This window comes from Apodemus sylvaticus, chromosome 10 (assembly GCF_947179515.1).
Source record: "Apodemus sylvaticus chromosome 10, mApoSyl1.1, whole genome shotgun sequence".
In the NCBI taxonomy this organism is placed as follows: Eukaryota; Metazoa; Chordata; class Mammalia; order Rodentia; family Muridae; genus Apodemus; species Apodemus sylvaticus.
This window is the reverse complement of record NC_067481.1, coordinates 41,672,906-41,689,496: the sequence shown is the minus strand read 5'-3', so window position 1 is coordinate 41,689,496 and position 16,591 is coordinate 41,672,906. Positions and strand designations below refer to the sequence as shown.

The following is a 16,591-nucleotide window of genomic DNA, read 5'->3' as shown; positions in this document are numbered from 1 at the left end:
ATGAAACCCAGAAAAAGAGTTACTTTGTTCTAAGTCACATAGACACAGGGTTTGGAAATTGTTATGTTTTTTGTTTGTTGGCTTACATCTTTTCCTCCAAGATTTGAAAAGTTACTAAGACTTTCCACCTCTAAGTGCATTTTTAGATCCAGCCAAAATTTTAGTGCCTGTTTCTGGACTTGAGGCTCCTTGGGATGTTGCTTGAAGGGGAAAATAGGAATCCCTTGACTCTGCCATCTCTGTTTCCTTCCTCATTCTACAAAACGGCTTTTCTTTCCAATAGGAGCTGAGCTGGTAGGAACAGCCAGAGTTCACACTACAGTGTTTTATCTGGACAGAGTCATCACCTCATTTTCCATTCCTGGTGTTAAGTGGAAATAGGCCAGCATCAAATCACACCCTCCTGTGATTCATTCCAAAGAAAGATCCCTCCCTATCTGCTGCCTATAAAAGAGGAGGCAGAGCTGCCAGAAGAGCAGAGAGACAAGGCGAGCACAGAGTCTGCCAACTTTCACTAAAGCCAGCTCTCTCTCTCTCTCTCTCTCTCCCCACCATGCGGATCTCTGCCACGCTCCTGTGCCTGCTGCTCATAGCCGCTGCTTTCAGCATCCATGTGTGGGCCCAACCAGGTAAGACTCAACAGGCTGTCTTTTTTTTTTTTTTCAAAGCATGCTGTACCTTCTCTGGGACATGTCATGGACCATTATAGAATGGGGCTTACCCATAGTCTCACCTTACCAGCCTTGCCAAAGTAAGGCAAGAGAAGGACAAGAAGCCAGTCAAATGATAGTTCCAGAACTTGAACCTTATTGATAACAAGATAGTTCTTGTCAAAGCTGCTTCTGGTGATAGGGTCCTAGGTCATCAAATAGGGGCCTGGGATATTGTGTGTTCTCAGGTAGAAGAGGGAGAAGAGGGAGGGGAAAGGCTCAGGATCTAGTGGGTGCCTTATCCAGCCCAATTTCCAGAGACAGTGGTTCTGTAGAGGCTGTGTCACAACTAAACATCATTTTTTATCCTAAAAGGGAACTTATGACCAGTGTCTCCTTATTCTAAGGACTGGGACATTATACTAATGCTTTCCACTGACACCCATGATTGCCATCAGCTCGTTTTGCCTCTATTGAATGGCACATTACCCATTCAAGTGAGAAAGAATTGAGAGACATATTAAAGAGGAGAGACATTAAACAAGGGTGGGCATTCCTTTAAGCATCAACCAAAGACCCACAATCTACAACAAAGAAACTTTTCTTGTTCTTTCATTGTAGATGGGCTCAATCCGTCCACATGCTGCTATGTCAAGAAACAAAAGATCCCCAAGAGGAATCTCATGAGCTACAGAAAGATCACCAGTAGTCGGTGTCCCTGGGAAGCTGTTATGTAAGTACACAACCCCAGCCTTCATTCCCCTCAGTGCTAAGTCATCCCTGAGACAGTAAATAGAATTATATACTCAATGGGTAGAGACTATATCTCTAATACCAGCTCATATAACCTTCAATGGGAAAACTGAGGCCCACCACTCTCTTCAGAGCCACCAGTTTAGAACTTCCTTCTCTCTGTAAGAGACAAGGGGCCTTCTCTTTGGCTAATGAGAACTGCATCTTCCCATCAGGCCCTTCCTTTTTCTTACCTTCTTCCTCCTCCATCCCTGGGTAATGTCATCAACTTGGGGTATGCACCAGGCAGGGACTCACAGAAATAAGTTACGTACCCTATAACTTATGCTCTAACTAAGCCCTCTTCCTTCAGCTTCAAGACCAAGAAGGGCATGGAAGTCTGTGCTGAAGCCCATCAGAAGTGGGTCGAGGAGGCCATAGCATACTTAGACATGAAAACCCTGACTCCAAAACCTTGAAGACATGTCCCTGAACAGAAACCAACCTAGGAGCCGAGAAGCAAGATTCCTTATCCTTGTCCTTTCTGAGAACTGTGCTGAAATGGGTTCATTACAGTCCTAAGGAAAAGGAGCTGTCTCCTGAAAAGGAATGTGAACCTGTCATGCTTAATGAATGGTCTTTAAGTTATTAATATTTTTATTTAATTTGCCATGTACCTTGGTGTCATTTGAATGTAAGGCCCTGGAGACCCCATGTCCCTTTAATGTGTTACCTGCAGAATTCTCTCCCTTACCCCATTTACTTTGCTCCTGTATTCTGAAGGGGCTTTGCATGAGTCAGTGCAAAGATTTTATTTAAAAATGTTTAAGATAAAATCATAATGTTATGATAGTGTGGGATTTTTAAACGTATAACTACTGAAGTTTCATATAAAATGTATTTTTTCACAAAAGCTTATCTTTGATGCTGTCTTTTAAAGGAACAAATTAGGTTGGAGGGGTGGACAGGGTGGTAAGAAGCAGGGTGTGGACACAGAGCGAGGGGAGAGGGTCAGACATGATAACCCTGGGTCTTAGCTTAGGCTGAGCTTAGTTGTGAAAGCCAGACAGGCTGAAGCTAGAAAAAGTCAGGTACACAGTTTTTACCTCTGACAGCCGACATCAGTTTTAGCCACTTTACCAGGCACTTTTTTTTTGGTTCCCAAAGCTGTGGCTTTGCACACAATTCCTTATTGCACCAGATTCCTATCTGTCTAGTTTCCTCAAAGACCCCCAATCCCTCCAGTCCAGAAGAGTAAAATGCATCTCTGTCTTTGACAATAAAGCTGCCAAGCCAACATGACCTTGCAAATTCCCTTCCAGTCTGGGAGCCACAGGAGTCTTCAAACAGTTCTATCACTGTTAATTGGAAAGGGCAGGGAAGGTGAAGATCGTGGGCCCAGTAAAAGGTTCTAAGAGATCCCTGGACCTTCCATCTGAGCCTCCATTAATGCCCCAGGTAGAAACATAAGGTGTCAGAGGAGAGTGGACACCTTAGTGGCAAACACACAGTGCAGCAGTGACCATACACTGGTGCTCCAGCCAGATCTAACAGAGCTTTCTGCCTCTCCTGCAGCCTCTGGTCAGGCCATCTCAAGTCAGCAACAAGCTGACTTTCCAATCTTAAAAGAGCCACGAGGAGGCAGACTAGCATCACCCAAACTATCATCTTCCTGTCACATGATTCATCTTATAACCATGAGAACCACTGATTCTCTGCTTAATCTAAGCTGAGAATCAGTGAATTCACAGTTCAAAGAGGAGGAGCTCCCTGTGCTCAAGGCCAAAGAAATTCCTCTTCCTTTTCTTCTTTCTCTTCTTGTATTTCGTTCTTATTACTGGTTGTTTCCTTGCTTTTTTTCTTTTTAGTCTCTTTTTTAAACCAAGTGCCCAGGTTGTCCTAAAATTCAATATGCAAAGAATGATCTTGATCTTGATCCTCCAGCTTCTATCTTCAGAGGGAGAGAACAGGTGTGTACCACTACACACAGATTTTGAAGTGCTGAGGACCAAATCGAAGACTTTGTGCATGCTAGGGAAGCACTCAACCCACCTAGTGAGATACACTACCAGCATTTCTCATTTTAAGGAATTTAAAATCTTGTTTGTCTTCATCTATGTCCGGGGCCCTGTAGGCAAGAATAATTAAAGAGAAATCCAAAACTATGACCAGAAACGGGAAGATTCAAAGATAAGCATCAATGGTCAATGGGATTCAAAGACTACATGGGTTATATCGCTAATGTATGAGTTATAGCACTAGCAGTCTTGAGTAGTCACTAACCTGACATGTTTCTTTAAGTGAGAGGGTATAGTGGAGTCATGGTCTTCATGCAGGCAGCAGCAGCATCATGTAGACACTAAAAATAAAAACAAAATGAGCACATTTTAACATCTGGGAGCATATCCATAAAAGATGCCAAAGTATTGCCACCAAATAGATTAGTCAGGAGTAGTGGGTAGCAAAGATGTCCCCTTTGCCTTTTAAGGAGTTACCCTACAGGTGTGGGGATTCTTGATAAAGAAAATTTTAAGGATTTTTCATATTCTTTCTTTCTACATTGCAGGATTTCTCCTGTTGTCTCTGGCTTAGACCTAAAGGGCGTCATTTGCTTGATTAATAGACAGCTGTGATGATCATGTGACCCCATTAAAAACCCAAAGGAGTATATCATGATGGTGCACAGCTATAAACCAGCATTTAGGAGGCAAATGCAGGAGGATTGCTATAAGTTCATGGCCTGTTGGGCTACACTGTGAGTTCAACATCAGCATTGGGATACATAGCAAAACCCTGCCCACAAAGTAAAATAAACTAAATATAAAACTATAACAAGTAATGTTCAGCAAACATCTGACAGCAGGTGGCATGAGGAGGTTGGAAAGATGTAGGCCCATGTTCCAAAGCACCAAAGCTGTCAGGCCCTGTCTACAGAAATCTTAGCTCCAAAAGGAAACTTTACAAAAATGTGCATTTATCAATTTTTGCTTCTGTCTGCATCTGTCAAGTAATCACTGTAAGGAAAATATTTTAGGAAAAAGCTAATTGAGTGTACAAATAAAGTCCATAAATTCAAGATTTATACTGCAAGAAATACAATCTGAGTGTTGGTACCCCCCCTCTCAGAAAAGCCTCTTAGCTGGATAAAATAACAGGGAAAAAATAAGATTAAAATGTAACTTTGTTATGCAAGCATAATATCTCACTAAAAAGTGGTTGATGAGACATTGACTGAGTGCCAAAAGAAGAAACCCCCTAAAGCTATTGACAAAATCTATTAAATTATCAATAAAACAATTATTGAGCTCAGACCCACTAAAAAAGACACAGCCAATGCAAAATGAACCTGCTCCCCAAGTCTTTAGAACACTCCTAGGATAGATAGCATTTAACTCAGGACCTGGTGAATGAATGCTAACCAGTAGGGTAAGGGACCAAATGGTGTAAGCCACATTCAAGCCTAGCCCCTAAAAACAGCTCATACTTCAAGTTTCCCTCCTATCACTGGTGATTGTAAGGGTAATGGGACTCTCTCCCTGAGCCTCCACAAGTGGAGATTTCTAGAATCTGAGTAGCCCTCACATTAACATCAGCATTGTTTAGGCACTTATAAACAAAACACAGATATGAAAACTCCAGCAAAAAGATTCCAGCAGGAAGTGTGGAGCATAGATGCTGCCATTGCCTGAGTGAAGCTATATGAACTTAGAATTTAAAAAAAAAAAAAAAAAAAACCTGAAGTACTAGGGTTTGGTAAGGAGCATGTGGGCTGGTTCTTTGGAGGCTTGAGCACAAGTTCTTCAATACTATATTCAGAAATGGCTAAGGAGAAGGAAAGAAAATGAAAAGTCTCACCAGGGCAACCAGAAACAAAGATTAAAAACATGGAAGGGCATTCCCAGAGGGAAGAGATAAACTTCAAAGGGCTGTAGGATTGCTGCTGAGCCCTGCCAATGAGAGAGCTGGATGCAACTGTGCTTTCCTTTGAAAATCTGACATGACATACTGTGTATACATGACTTGTCTTTTTGGCATACAGGGCACTGGACAAGGTAGATCCAGGTAGATCCAAATCTTCAGAGAGAGAGGATCAGCCATCTCCAAGGGACCTTGCACATTCAAGACTATCCTATGTTGCCATAGGAACTGGGCCATCTCTCTTAGGGATGGGTTAATTGTGATAATGGTTAATATTCATTGCCAGCATGACATATATAGAGCCACCTAGAATACAAACTTATGCAGTTGTCTGTGAGGAAACTGCTAGATTAAGTTAACTGAGAAGATAGGGAGGTTCACCCTAAATATGTGAAGTACTGTTTGATGAGCTGGGGTTCTGGACTGAATAAAGGAAAAATGGAAATCGAGCACCAGTATTCATCTCTCTACTTGCTGTCCACAGATTCAGTGTGATCAATTGTCTCACATCACTTCCACCATGGCTTAGCCACCATGATATTTTGAACCCTCACACTATGATCCAAAATAAACCCTTCCTTTCTTTACTTTTTATCAGGTACTTTGTCTCATCAGTGAGAAAAAATGCCAACTATAGCTATATTCTGTCTATGAGATATGAAGGAAGGACAGACTGACAAAAACTCCTCAACAGATATTCACATGCTCCTCTTGCTTCCTTAGTATAGAGACACCAGAGTCACATGAGGGGTCAAGGCCAATGGCATGCAGGCAGAAGTGCTACAAACTGCATCCATGCCTGGTTCTGTAAACTATGTTTCAGTAAATGTAGAGGCTATCCATGCCAGGTGGCCACTGTTGTTTCTTTCTTTCTTCTTTTTTTTTATTCGATGTATTCTTTATTTACATTTCAAATGATTTCCCCTTTTCTGGGTTCCCACTCCCTGCAAGTCCCATAAGCCCTCTTCCCTCCCCCTGTTCCTCCATCTACATCCTTTCTCTGTTCTGGTATTCCCCTATACTGTTGCATTGAGTCTTTCCAGAACCAGGGGGCCACTCCTCCGTTCTTTTTGAACATCATTTAATATGTGGATTATTTCTTGGGTATTCCAAGTTTCTAGGTTAATATCCACTTATCAGTGAGTGCATACCATGATTGATCTTTTGAGACTGGGTTACCTCACTTAGTATGATGTTCTCCAGCTCCATCCATTTGTCTAGGAATTTCATAAATTCATTGTTTCTAATGGCTGAATAGTAAGTACTCCATTCTGTAAATATACCACATTTTTTGTATCCATTCCTCCGTTGAGGGACACCTGGGTTGTTTCCAGCTTCTGGCTACTACAAATAGGGCTGCTATGAACATAGTGGAGCATATGTCCTTATTACATGCTGGGGAATCCTCTGGGTATATGCCCAGGAGTGGTATAGCAGGGTCCTCTGGAAGTGCCATGCCCAAAGTTCTGAGGAACCTCCAGACTGATTTCCAGAGTAGTTGCACCATCTTACAATCCCACCAGCAGTGGAGGAGTGTTCCTCTTTCTCCACATCCTCGCCAGCACCTGCTGTCTCCTGAGTTTTTGACCTTAGCCATTCTGACTGGTGTGAGGTGAAATCTCAGGGTTGTTTTGATTTGTATTTCCCTAATGATTAATGATGTTCAACATTTCTTAAGGTGTTTCTCAGCCCTCCGAAGTTCTTCATGTGAAAAATCTTTGTTTAGTTCGGTACCCCATTTTTTTTTAAGTTTTAGATTTTTTTATTTATTTTTTAATCGATATATTTTTTAATTACATTTCAAATGATTTCCCCTTTTCTAGCCCCCCACTCCCCGAAAGTCCCATAAGCCCCCTTCTCTCCCCCTGTCCTCCCACCCACCCCTTCCCACTTCCCCGTTCTGGTTTTGCCGAATACTGCTTCACTGAGTCTTTCCAGAACAAGGGGCCACTCCTCCTTTCTTCTTGTACCTCATTTGATGTATGGATTATGTTTTGGGTATTCCAGTTTTCTAGGTTAATATCCACTTATTAGTGAGTGCATACCATGATTCACCTTTTGAGTCTGGGTTACCTCACTTAGTATGATGTTCTCTAGCTCAATCCATTTGCCTAAGAATTTCATGAATTCATTGTTTCTATGTGTTATATCTACACAATGGAGTACTATTCAGCCGGTACCCCATTTTTAATGGGGTTATTTGGTTCTCTAGTTCTACCTTCTTGAGTTCTCTGTATATATTAGATATTAGCCCTCTGTCAGATTTAGGATTGGTGAAGATCCTTTCCCAATCTGTTGGTTGACGTTTTTTCTTTTTGACTGTGTCCTTTGCCTTACAGAAACTTTGTAGTTTTACAAGGTCCCATTTGTCAATTCTTGACCTTAGAGCATAAGCTATTGGTGTTCTATTCAGGAACTTTTCCCCTGTGCCCATGTCCTCAAGGGTCTTCCCCAGTTTCTTTTCTATTAGTTTCAGTGTGTCAGGTTTTATGTGGAGGTCCTTGATCCATTTGGAGTTGAGCTTAGTACAAGGAGATAAAAATGGATCAATTTGCATTCTTCTGCATGCTGACCTCCAATTGAACCAGCACCATTTGTTGAAAAGACTATCTTTTTTTCCACTGGATGCTTTCAGCTCCTTTGTCGAAGATCAAATGACCATAGGTGTGTGGGTTCATTTCTGGGTCTACAATCCTATTCCATTGATTCGCTTGCCTGACATTGTACCAATACCATGTAGTTTTTATCACTATTGCTCTGTAGTAAAGTTTGAGGTCTGGGATACTAAATCCCCCTGAAGTTCTTTTACTGTTGAGAATAGTTTTAGCTATCCTGGGTTTTTTGTTAATCCAGATGAATTTGAGCATTGCTCTTTCTAGCTCTATGAAGAACTGGGTTGGGATTTTGATGGGGATTGCATTGAATCTGTAGATTGCCTTTGGCAAGATGGCCATCTTAACTATATTAATCCTGCCAATCCATGAGCATGGAAGATTTTTCCATTTTCTGAGATCTTCTTCATTTTCCTTCTTCAGAAATCTGAAGTTCTTGTCATATAGGTCTTTCACTTGTTTGGTTAGAGTCACACCAAGATACTTTATGCTGTTTGTGGCTATTGTGAAGGGTGTCATTTCCCTAATTTCTTTCTCAGTCTGCTTATCCTTTAAGTATATAAAGGCTACTGATTTGCTTGAGTTGATTTTTTTAGCCAGCCACTTTGCTGAAGTTGTTTATCAGCTGTAGGAGTTCTCTAGTAGAGTTTTTTGGGTCATTTAAGTATACTAGCATATCATCTGCAAATAGTGATAGTTTGACTTCTTCTTTTCCAATTTGTATCCCTTTGACCTCCTTATGTTGTCTAATTGCTCTAGTTAGGACTTCAAGAACTATATTGAAAAGATATGGAGAGAGGGGGCAGCCTTGTCTAGTCCCTGATTTTAGTGAGATTGCTTCAAGTTTCTCTCCATTTAGTTTGATGTTGGCTACCGGTTTGCTGTATATTGCTTTAACTATGTTTAGATATGGGCCTTGAATTCCTGTCCTTTCCAAGACTTTTAGCACGAAAGGATGCTGAATTTTGTCAAATGCTTTTTCAGCATCTAATGAAATGATCATGTGGTTTTGTTCTTTGAGTTTGTTTATGTAGCAGACTGCATTGATGGATTTCCTTCTATTGAACCATCCCTGCATCCCTGGGATGACGCCTACTCGATCCTGGTGGATGATCGTTTTTGATGTGTTCTTGGATTCAGTGGGCAAGAATCTTATTGAGTATTTTTGCATTGATATTCATAAGGGAAATTGGCCTGAAATTTTCTTTCTTAGTTGGGTCTTGGTGTGGTTTTGGTATCAGCGTAATTGTGGCTACATAGACAGAGTTGGGTAGTGTTCCTTCTGTTTCTATTTGGTGGAATAATTTGAAAAGTATTGGTGTTAAGTCTTCTTTGAAGGTCTGATAGAATTCTGCACTGGAACTATCTGGTCATGTGCTTTTTTTGGTCAGAAGGCTATCTATGACCCCTTCTATTTCTTTAGGGGTTATGGGTCTGTTTAGATGATCTATTTGATCCTGGTTTAATTTTGGTATTTGGTATATGTCTAAGAAATTGTCCATTTCCCCAAGATTCTCCAGTTGTGTTGAGTACAGGCTTTTGTAGTAGGGTCTGATGATTTTTTTGAATTTCCTCAGTTTCTGTTGTAATATCTCCTTTTTCATTTATAATTTTGTTAATTTGGATACTTTCTCTGTACCCTTTGGTTAGTCTGGCTAAGGGTTTATCTATCTTGTTGATTTTTTCAAAGAACCAGCTCCTGGTTTTGTTGATTCTTTGTATGGTTCTCTTGGTTTCTACTTGATTGATTTCAGCCCTGAGTTTAATGATTTCCTGTCTTCTCCTCCTCCTGGGTGAATTACCTTCTTTTTGTTCCAGGGCTTTCAGTTGTTCCGTTAAGCTTCTAGTGTATGCTCTCTCAAATTTCTTTTTAGAGGCACTCAAAGCTATGAATTTTCCTCTTAGCACTGCTTTCATTGTGTCCCATAGATTCTTGTATGTTGTGCCTTCATTTTCATTAAATTCTAAAAAATCTTTAATTTCTTTCTTTATTTCTTCTTTGACCAAGGTATCATTGAGTAGAGTATTGTTCAGTTTCCATTTGTATGTGGGCTTTCTGTTGTTTTTATTGTTATTAAATACCACTTTTACGCCATAGTGATCTGACAGGAGACATGGGATTATTTCAATCTTCTTATATTTGTTGAGGTCTGTCTTGTGACCAACTATATGATCGATTTTGGAGAAGGTACCGTGAGGTGCTGAGAAAAGGTATATTCTTTTGCTTTGGGATGAAAAGTTCTATATATAGCTGTTAAATCCAATTGGTCCAAAGCTTCAATTAGTTTCACTGTCTCCCTGTTTAGTTTCTGTTTTCCTGATCGGTCCATTGATGAGCGTGGAGTGTTAAAGTCACCCACAATTATTGTGTTAGGTGCAATGTGTGCTTTTAGCTTTTGTAAAGTTTCTTTTATGAATGAGGGTGCCCTTGTACTTGGAGCATAGATGTTCAGGATTGAGAGTTCTTGTTGGATTTTTCCTTTGACCAGCAAGAAGTGACCTTCCATGTCTCTTTTGATGACATTAGGTTGAAAGCCAATTTTAACTGATATTAGAATGGCAACTTCTGCTTGTTTCCTGAGACCATTTGCTTGTAGAATTGTCTTCCAGCCTTTTACTCTAAGGTAGTTTTTGTCTTTGACACTGAGGTGTGTTTCCTGTATGCAGCAAAATGTAGGGTCCTGTTTACATAACCAGTCTGTTAGTCTATGTCTTTTTATTGGGGAATTGAGTCCATTGATGTTAAGAGATATTAAGAAGTAGTGGTTATTGCTTCCTATCATTTTTGATGTTAATTTTATACTTGTGTGGTTATCTTCTTTTGGGTTTGATGAAAGAAGCTTAATATCCTGCTTTTTCCAGGGTATAGTTTCCCTCATTGTAATGGTGTTTTCCCCCTATTATCCTTTGTAAGGCTGGGTTTGTGGAAAGATATTGTGTAAATTTGGTTTTGTCATGGAATATCTTGGTTTCTCCATCTATAGTGATTGAGAGTTTCGCTGGGTATAGTAGTCTTGGCTGGCATTTGTGTTCTCTTAGAGTTTGCATGAGCTCCGCCCAGGATCTTCTAGCTTTCATGGTCTCTGGTGAAAAGTCTGGTGTAATTCTGATAGGTCTTCCTTTATATGATACTTGCCCTTTTTCTCTTACTGCCCTAAGTATTCTCTCTTTGTTTAGTACATTTGGGCTTTTGATTATTATGTGACGGGAGGTAGTTCTGTGCTGGTCCAGTCTGTTTGGAGTTCTGTAGGCTTCTTGTATATTCATGGGCATCTCTCTCTTTAGGTTAGAGAAGTTTTCTTCCATAATTTTGTTGAAGATATTTGCTGGCCCTTTAAGTTGTAAATCTACATTCTTATCAAGGCCTATATTCCTTAGATTTGTCTTTCTCATTGTGTCCAGGATTTCCTGGATGTTTTGGGTTACAAGCTTTTGTATTTTGCATTTTCTTTGACTGTTGAGTCCATGGTTTCTATGGTATCTTCGGCATCTGAGATTCTTTCTTCTATCTCTTGCATTCTGTTGCTGATATTTGCATCTATGGTCCCTGATTTCTTCCCAAGGTTTTATATCTCCAAAGTTGTCTCCCTTTGTGCTTTCTTAGTTGTTTGTACCTCTGTTTTCAGATCCTGGAAGTTTTTGCTCAGATCCGTCATTTGCTTGTTTGTGTTTTCCTCTAATTCTTTGAGAGATTTTTGTGTTTCCTCTTTCATGACTTCTGCCTGTTTATCAAAGTTCTCTTGTATTTTTTTGCATTTCCTCCTTATTGGCTACAAACTTCTGACCCATATTGTCCTGAATTTCTTTAAGTGATTTTTGTGTTTCCCTTGTAAGGGCTTCTGGCTTTTGACCATTTTTCTCCTGAATTTCTTAAGAGATTTATTTATGTCCTTCATGCATTCCTCTAATAGTATCCTTATCAGTGCTTTTAAATCCAACTCTTGCTTTTCTGGTGTGTTGGGATATCCAGGACTTGCTATTGTTGGAGAATTGGGTTCAGATGCTGCCATAATGCCTTGGTTTCTGTTAGTAATGTTCCACGTTTGCCTTTAGCCATCTAGTTCTCACTGGTGTTAGATGGTCTTATTGTCACTGGCTGGTGCTTCAACCTATTGTGGACCTTTAGGGCTATTTCCACGACACTGGATGACTGGGTTTCCTCTGGCACAGATTACTGATATGCTGCCTTCCTCTTTTGTGCCTTTGGAGCCCTGCTCAGTCTTGCCTCAAGAAATATTATACTTGGGTTGTCAAGGTGAACCAGGTGTTCTCAGACTGCTCTGTTATGGAGCAAAGATGGTGTGTGGGGGGTCACTCCCTCTGTTGATTCTCACATAGGATACAGGCCCCACGACTGACCGGCTTGCAGATAAACCGCCTATGCTCTCAGGTCCTGAGCACAGGCAGACCCCTGGAGATTTGGACCCCCAGAGATCTTAAGCTCAGGATAATACAATACCTAATGATGTTTTTCTGCCCTGGCAGGCCACGAAGATGGCCACAGGGAGTTGTTCCCTCTGCTGTTCTCTGCACAGGATACAGGCCCCACCACCTAACACCTGGGAGATGAACCACCTGTGTGCTCAGTTCTTGGGTGCAGGCAGACCCCTGGTGGTTTGCACCCCCAGAGATCTAACGCTCCGGGTGATACAGTATCTAATGACGCTCTTTTGCTCCGGCAGGCAGTGAATATGGATGCAGGGATTCTCTCCTTCTGCTGCTCTCTAGGCAGGACACAGGCCCCACGCCCGGAGGTCTGGCAGATGAACTGCCTATGTGCTCAGATCCTGAGTGCAGGCAGACCCCTGGCAGTTTGCACCCCCAGCAAGGGATCTAAAGCTCAGGGTGATATAGTACCTAGTGAAGCTCTTCTGCCCCAGCAGGCTGCAAAACACCACTGTGGTTTCTAATCTATCCTAAATAGCTGAAGCACTCATGGTGTTGCAGAAAGTAAGTTGACTGAGCATCATCTGGTTGTAACACAACCACAAGAAGGTGCTGTTGAGATTGGGCCAGCACTGGGTACTGAAGGACTGGTTCTGTGACCTCAGTGTCTCACCTTTGCATAAGAGGAGAATTAGTAGCCCCTAGAGGGATATGTGAAGTAATGGAACAATGGGAACATTTCAAATAAAGACATTTGGGGCTGGGGAGATGGCTAAGTGGTTAAGATTACTCAGGCAATCATGAGGACAGGGTTTGGACCCCAACACCAGAATAACAAGCAAGCACCAGTGCCTGTACCCCCCCCAGCTTCATGATGTGGGAGTGCAGAGACAGGAAAATTGGGAAACGGCAGAGAAAACATGGACTTCATGTTCAAGGAGATATTCTGCCTCAAAGAAATAGGTGAGAAGTGATAGAGCAACGTGACACCATATTTTGACCTCTGTATTCCTATAAGTGCTGTGGAAAAGGGCCTCCCTTTCATAAATGGTTTTACAGAAGAGGACGATAATTTGATTTCTCTAAGTCTGTATTTTCCTCTTTTAAAGGTGATCTTAACTAGAACACCTGCTACCTGGGTTATTTTGAGCTTTACATGTTAATGTTGTAACAGTTTTCTATTCTCTAGAGACCCTTTAGTCCTGTTTTGTGCATGGTTAAACTGGTTCTGTTTTGTACATGGGTAAATGGAACATTCTAGTTTGTTTACTGATAAACACCATGCCAACAACAACAAAAACAAACAAACAAAAAAAAACCTTAAAGAAGGGAATTCAGAGCAGAAACTCAAGCAGGACCAGAAGCAGAAACCATGGAATTCTGGTTACTGATTCTATTGTTCATTTCACTATCTTTCTTACACAGGTCAGAACCCTTATACAGGCAAGGTACCACTCAAAGTGGGCAGAGTTCTCCTATGTTGATTGATCATTACTTAAGACAATTCCTCACATAGGCCCATCTTACAAGAACAATTTTTCAGTAAGGATTCCCTCTTCACTGGTGGCTCTAGCTTCTACCAATTTGACTATAAAACTAACCAGCACAGAAAGGTAAACAAGTACAGTAGAGGCTTCACAATATAGAAAAGAAATCAAGAGAGAGGCAGTAGGGCCATCTACCCCAAAAGTGCATAGCAGAACTGTTGAGTTTTCATCTCTGGTCCCAGTTCTTAATTATCTCTCTTTTTTGTTTTCTTTTAAAGAAAGGAATAAAATAAAAATACATCTCTTTCTTTCAAGGTTCTCACAGGACAATGATCTTGTTTTCTTTTTGTTTGTTGGGAATTAAATCCATGGCCCTATGTGTGCTAAACAAGCATTCTACTGCTGAGCTACAACCCCACCCCATGACTTGGACACAGTAGACACAGTCTGTAACTGAGAAAAATTAAAAGCCAAGAGCCCCGATTCCAGTGACCCTTCCCTGCTCTGATCTCAGCATTCCTCAGAAAAACTCAGAAAAATCCAAGATTGTGTTTTCCTACTGAGGGACCCGCTGCCTGTGCTTCTCTGATAAAACCCCTCCCCCACTGTTCACCAAACACGATTCACATCACAGGTGAGTGAATGTCTTTCCTGGTGACTGCTGGGAAACAGAAAAATAAGGCAGGAGAGCTCCATGCCCGACTCTCACACTTGCCAGGAACAGCCAGGCAGTTAGATGAAACAGCTGCTGAACTTGGAATTCTCTGTATTTATTTTTCTTATTCCCATTGAGGTTTCTGGATTGCTATCAAAATCCAAAGCTCAGTGAGAAAAGGAGATAAGTAAGCCACTCTATTGTACCCCACAATGGAACTATAGAAGCATTCCTACTAAGTGCATAATCACTTAATGACGGCATCCAGGCACCTCTGACGTCAGGAACGTTCTAAATATCTTACATTACCACAATTTCTGGAACTTCAGACCTCCCCAGTGTGCAATATGGGAATTTATAAAACCATCTCTAGAGTATGCTGGAATATTTATAAAACCATCTCTAAGAGTATTCCTTGGAAGTAGTGGGACGTCTGGGAGGCAAGCGGAGAAAACCATCTGCCCAATCACAGTCTCTTTCTAGCCCCACCCACCCCTTGATTCACAAAATTTACTCTGCTTCCTAATACCAAATGCTGAACTGCCAGGCACTACGAACCTGTGGAGATCTGGCTACTCTATCAAGTACTTTCTATATTAATGAGTTTAATCCTCATAGCAACCAGCTGAGGCAGGCTACCCATAGGGTAAAGCTTATCAGCAACAGAGTCATGATCCAATTCAGACATCCTGGGCTCACTGTCCTCATAATGCTAGGCCACCAGGAACTGATTAGCAAGGAATGAAAGACTGGGTGTTCTGACTTCTATGTGGTCCCCTTTTAGGTAGTTGCTGATTAATTGTAGATGGAGCTTATAGGCCAGTGAGAGCACTACAGTCCAGCCCTTAGGACAGACATCACTAGTTGACCACAGAACTGCCTTTATTCTTTGACCACAGAACTGCCTTTTTTCTAATCCTTTTAAACACATCTTCCCATGTAACCTTTATGGATCAATCAATTTGGTGTGGGACTGTCCCAGAAAAGCCAGAAACCAACCATGTGGCACCCCTGTGCTCACATTCAACACAGTAATTTACTGCAGCTGCTGATTTAAGGCGTTGCCTCTCCTCACAGCTGCTCGTACGTGGGAGCCAAGGGCTTTGCACAGATGAGCAGAGTTGTTCTTATGTTCCTTGTACTTGATGTTTTGAAGCTACCTTGTCTGCTGTGTATTCCGAAAATGAGGGTAAACTAGAAGGCTGTCTTTCTCTGTGCTCCTTGAATCCGTAGGGTATGAAGACATTGGGCACCTGTTCTGTTCCTCACAGACCAGTTCCAGGGCAATGAATTTGATGCACAGGAGTTTGTTTTTTTATTTGATTTGGTAAAGGGCATTAGCAGCTAACCAAATCACCAAGGTCAAAGATTGGAGTAAGGAGGTAGATATAGCCTGAACCCACTGTATGTATATGTGAAATTCTCAAAGGAGAAAGAAAAATGCTTCATAAAATTAGCTCTCTTTTGATTTGGTGACTGTGGTGGCTTCAATTAATAATGGCACCCATAGGCCCATATATTTGAATACTTGGCCATGAGGAGCACTCATGAGAAGGACTGGGAGAGGTACCCTTCCTTGCTGGGGTAGGTGTAGCCTTGTTGAAGGATACAACAAGGTGTGCTGAGGGGGGTTGGCTTGGAGGTTTCTAAAGCTCAAGCCAGGCTCAGTGTCTCTCTGCTTCTGATGCCTGCAGACCCAGATGTAGAAGTCTCAGCTCTAGTGACATGTCGGTCTGTGTGCCACCATGCTTCTCACCATGATGATAATGGCCTAAATCTCTGAACTGTAACCCAGCCCCAATTAAATGTTTTCTTTTTATGAGTTGCCATGGTCGTGGTGTTTCTTCCCAGTAAGAGAACCCTAAGACAATAACCTAAATAAACATTTCTCATAAGAATACAATATCACTTAATTAAAGACTTATTCTGGTCTGGAATGTGTGGGTTTTTTTTCTGAAAGCCTTTTCTATGGTAATTCTGTCAATTTTCTCATTTATAAATGATATATTATTCTTGAAAATCCTAAACACTTGTTAATTTTTATTTTAAATATCCTTCTCTTATTTTCAAATGAGTGCCAAACTCTTGCTTCTTATCCTCAATTAGTCTAGTTGAACTGAGTCACCTGTCAATATTTTTGCTACTAACACT

General features: G+C 41.2%; 1 protein-coding gene across 1 annotated transcript; it reads left to right on the top strand.

Moving 5' to 3' along the window:
* The first annotated feature begins 493 nt into the window (after window positions 1-493).
* Window positions 494-2,257, top strand: LOC127693878 (C-C motif chemokine 7). The gene is made up of 3 exons (XM_052195116.1): window positions 494-629; window positions 1,272-1,383; window positions 1,756-2,257. The coding sequence occupies exons 1-3, from the start codon at window positions 554-556 to the stop codon at window positions 1,859-1,861; spliced, it is 294 nt and encodes a 97-aa protein (XP_052051076.1). The 5' UTR covers window positions 494-553; the 3' UTR covers window positions 1,862-2,257.
* Window positions 2,258-16,591: the final 14,334 nt, after the last annotated feature.

Excerpts from the sequence above, each read along its gene's own strand:
- LOC127693878 (XM_052195116.1), top strand. The coding sequence starts at position 554 with ATGCGGATCTCTGCCACGCTCCTGTGCCTGCTGCTCATAGCCGCTGCT. Across the intron at positions 630-1,271 it reads CCATGTGTGGGCCCAACCAG|ATGGGCTCAATCCGTCCACA; the intron begins GTAAGACTCAAC and ends CTTTCATTGTAG. Across the intron at positions 1,384-1,755 it reads TGTCCCTGGGAAGCTGTTAT|CTTCAAGACCAAGAAGGGCA; the intron begins GTAAGTACACAA and ends CTCTTCCTTCAG.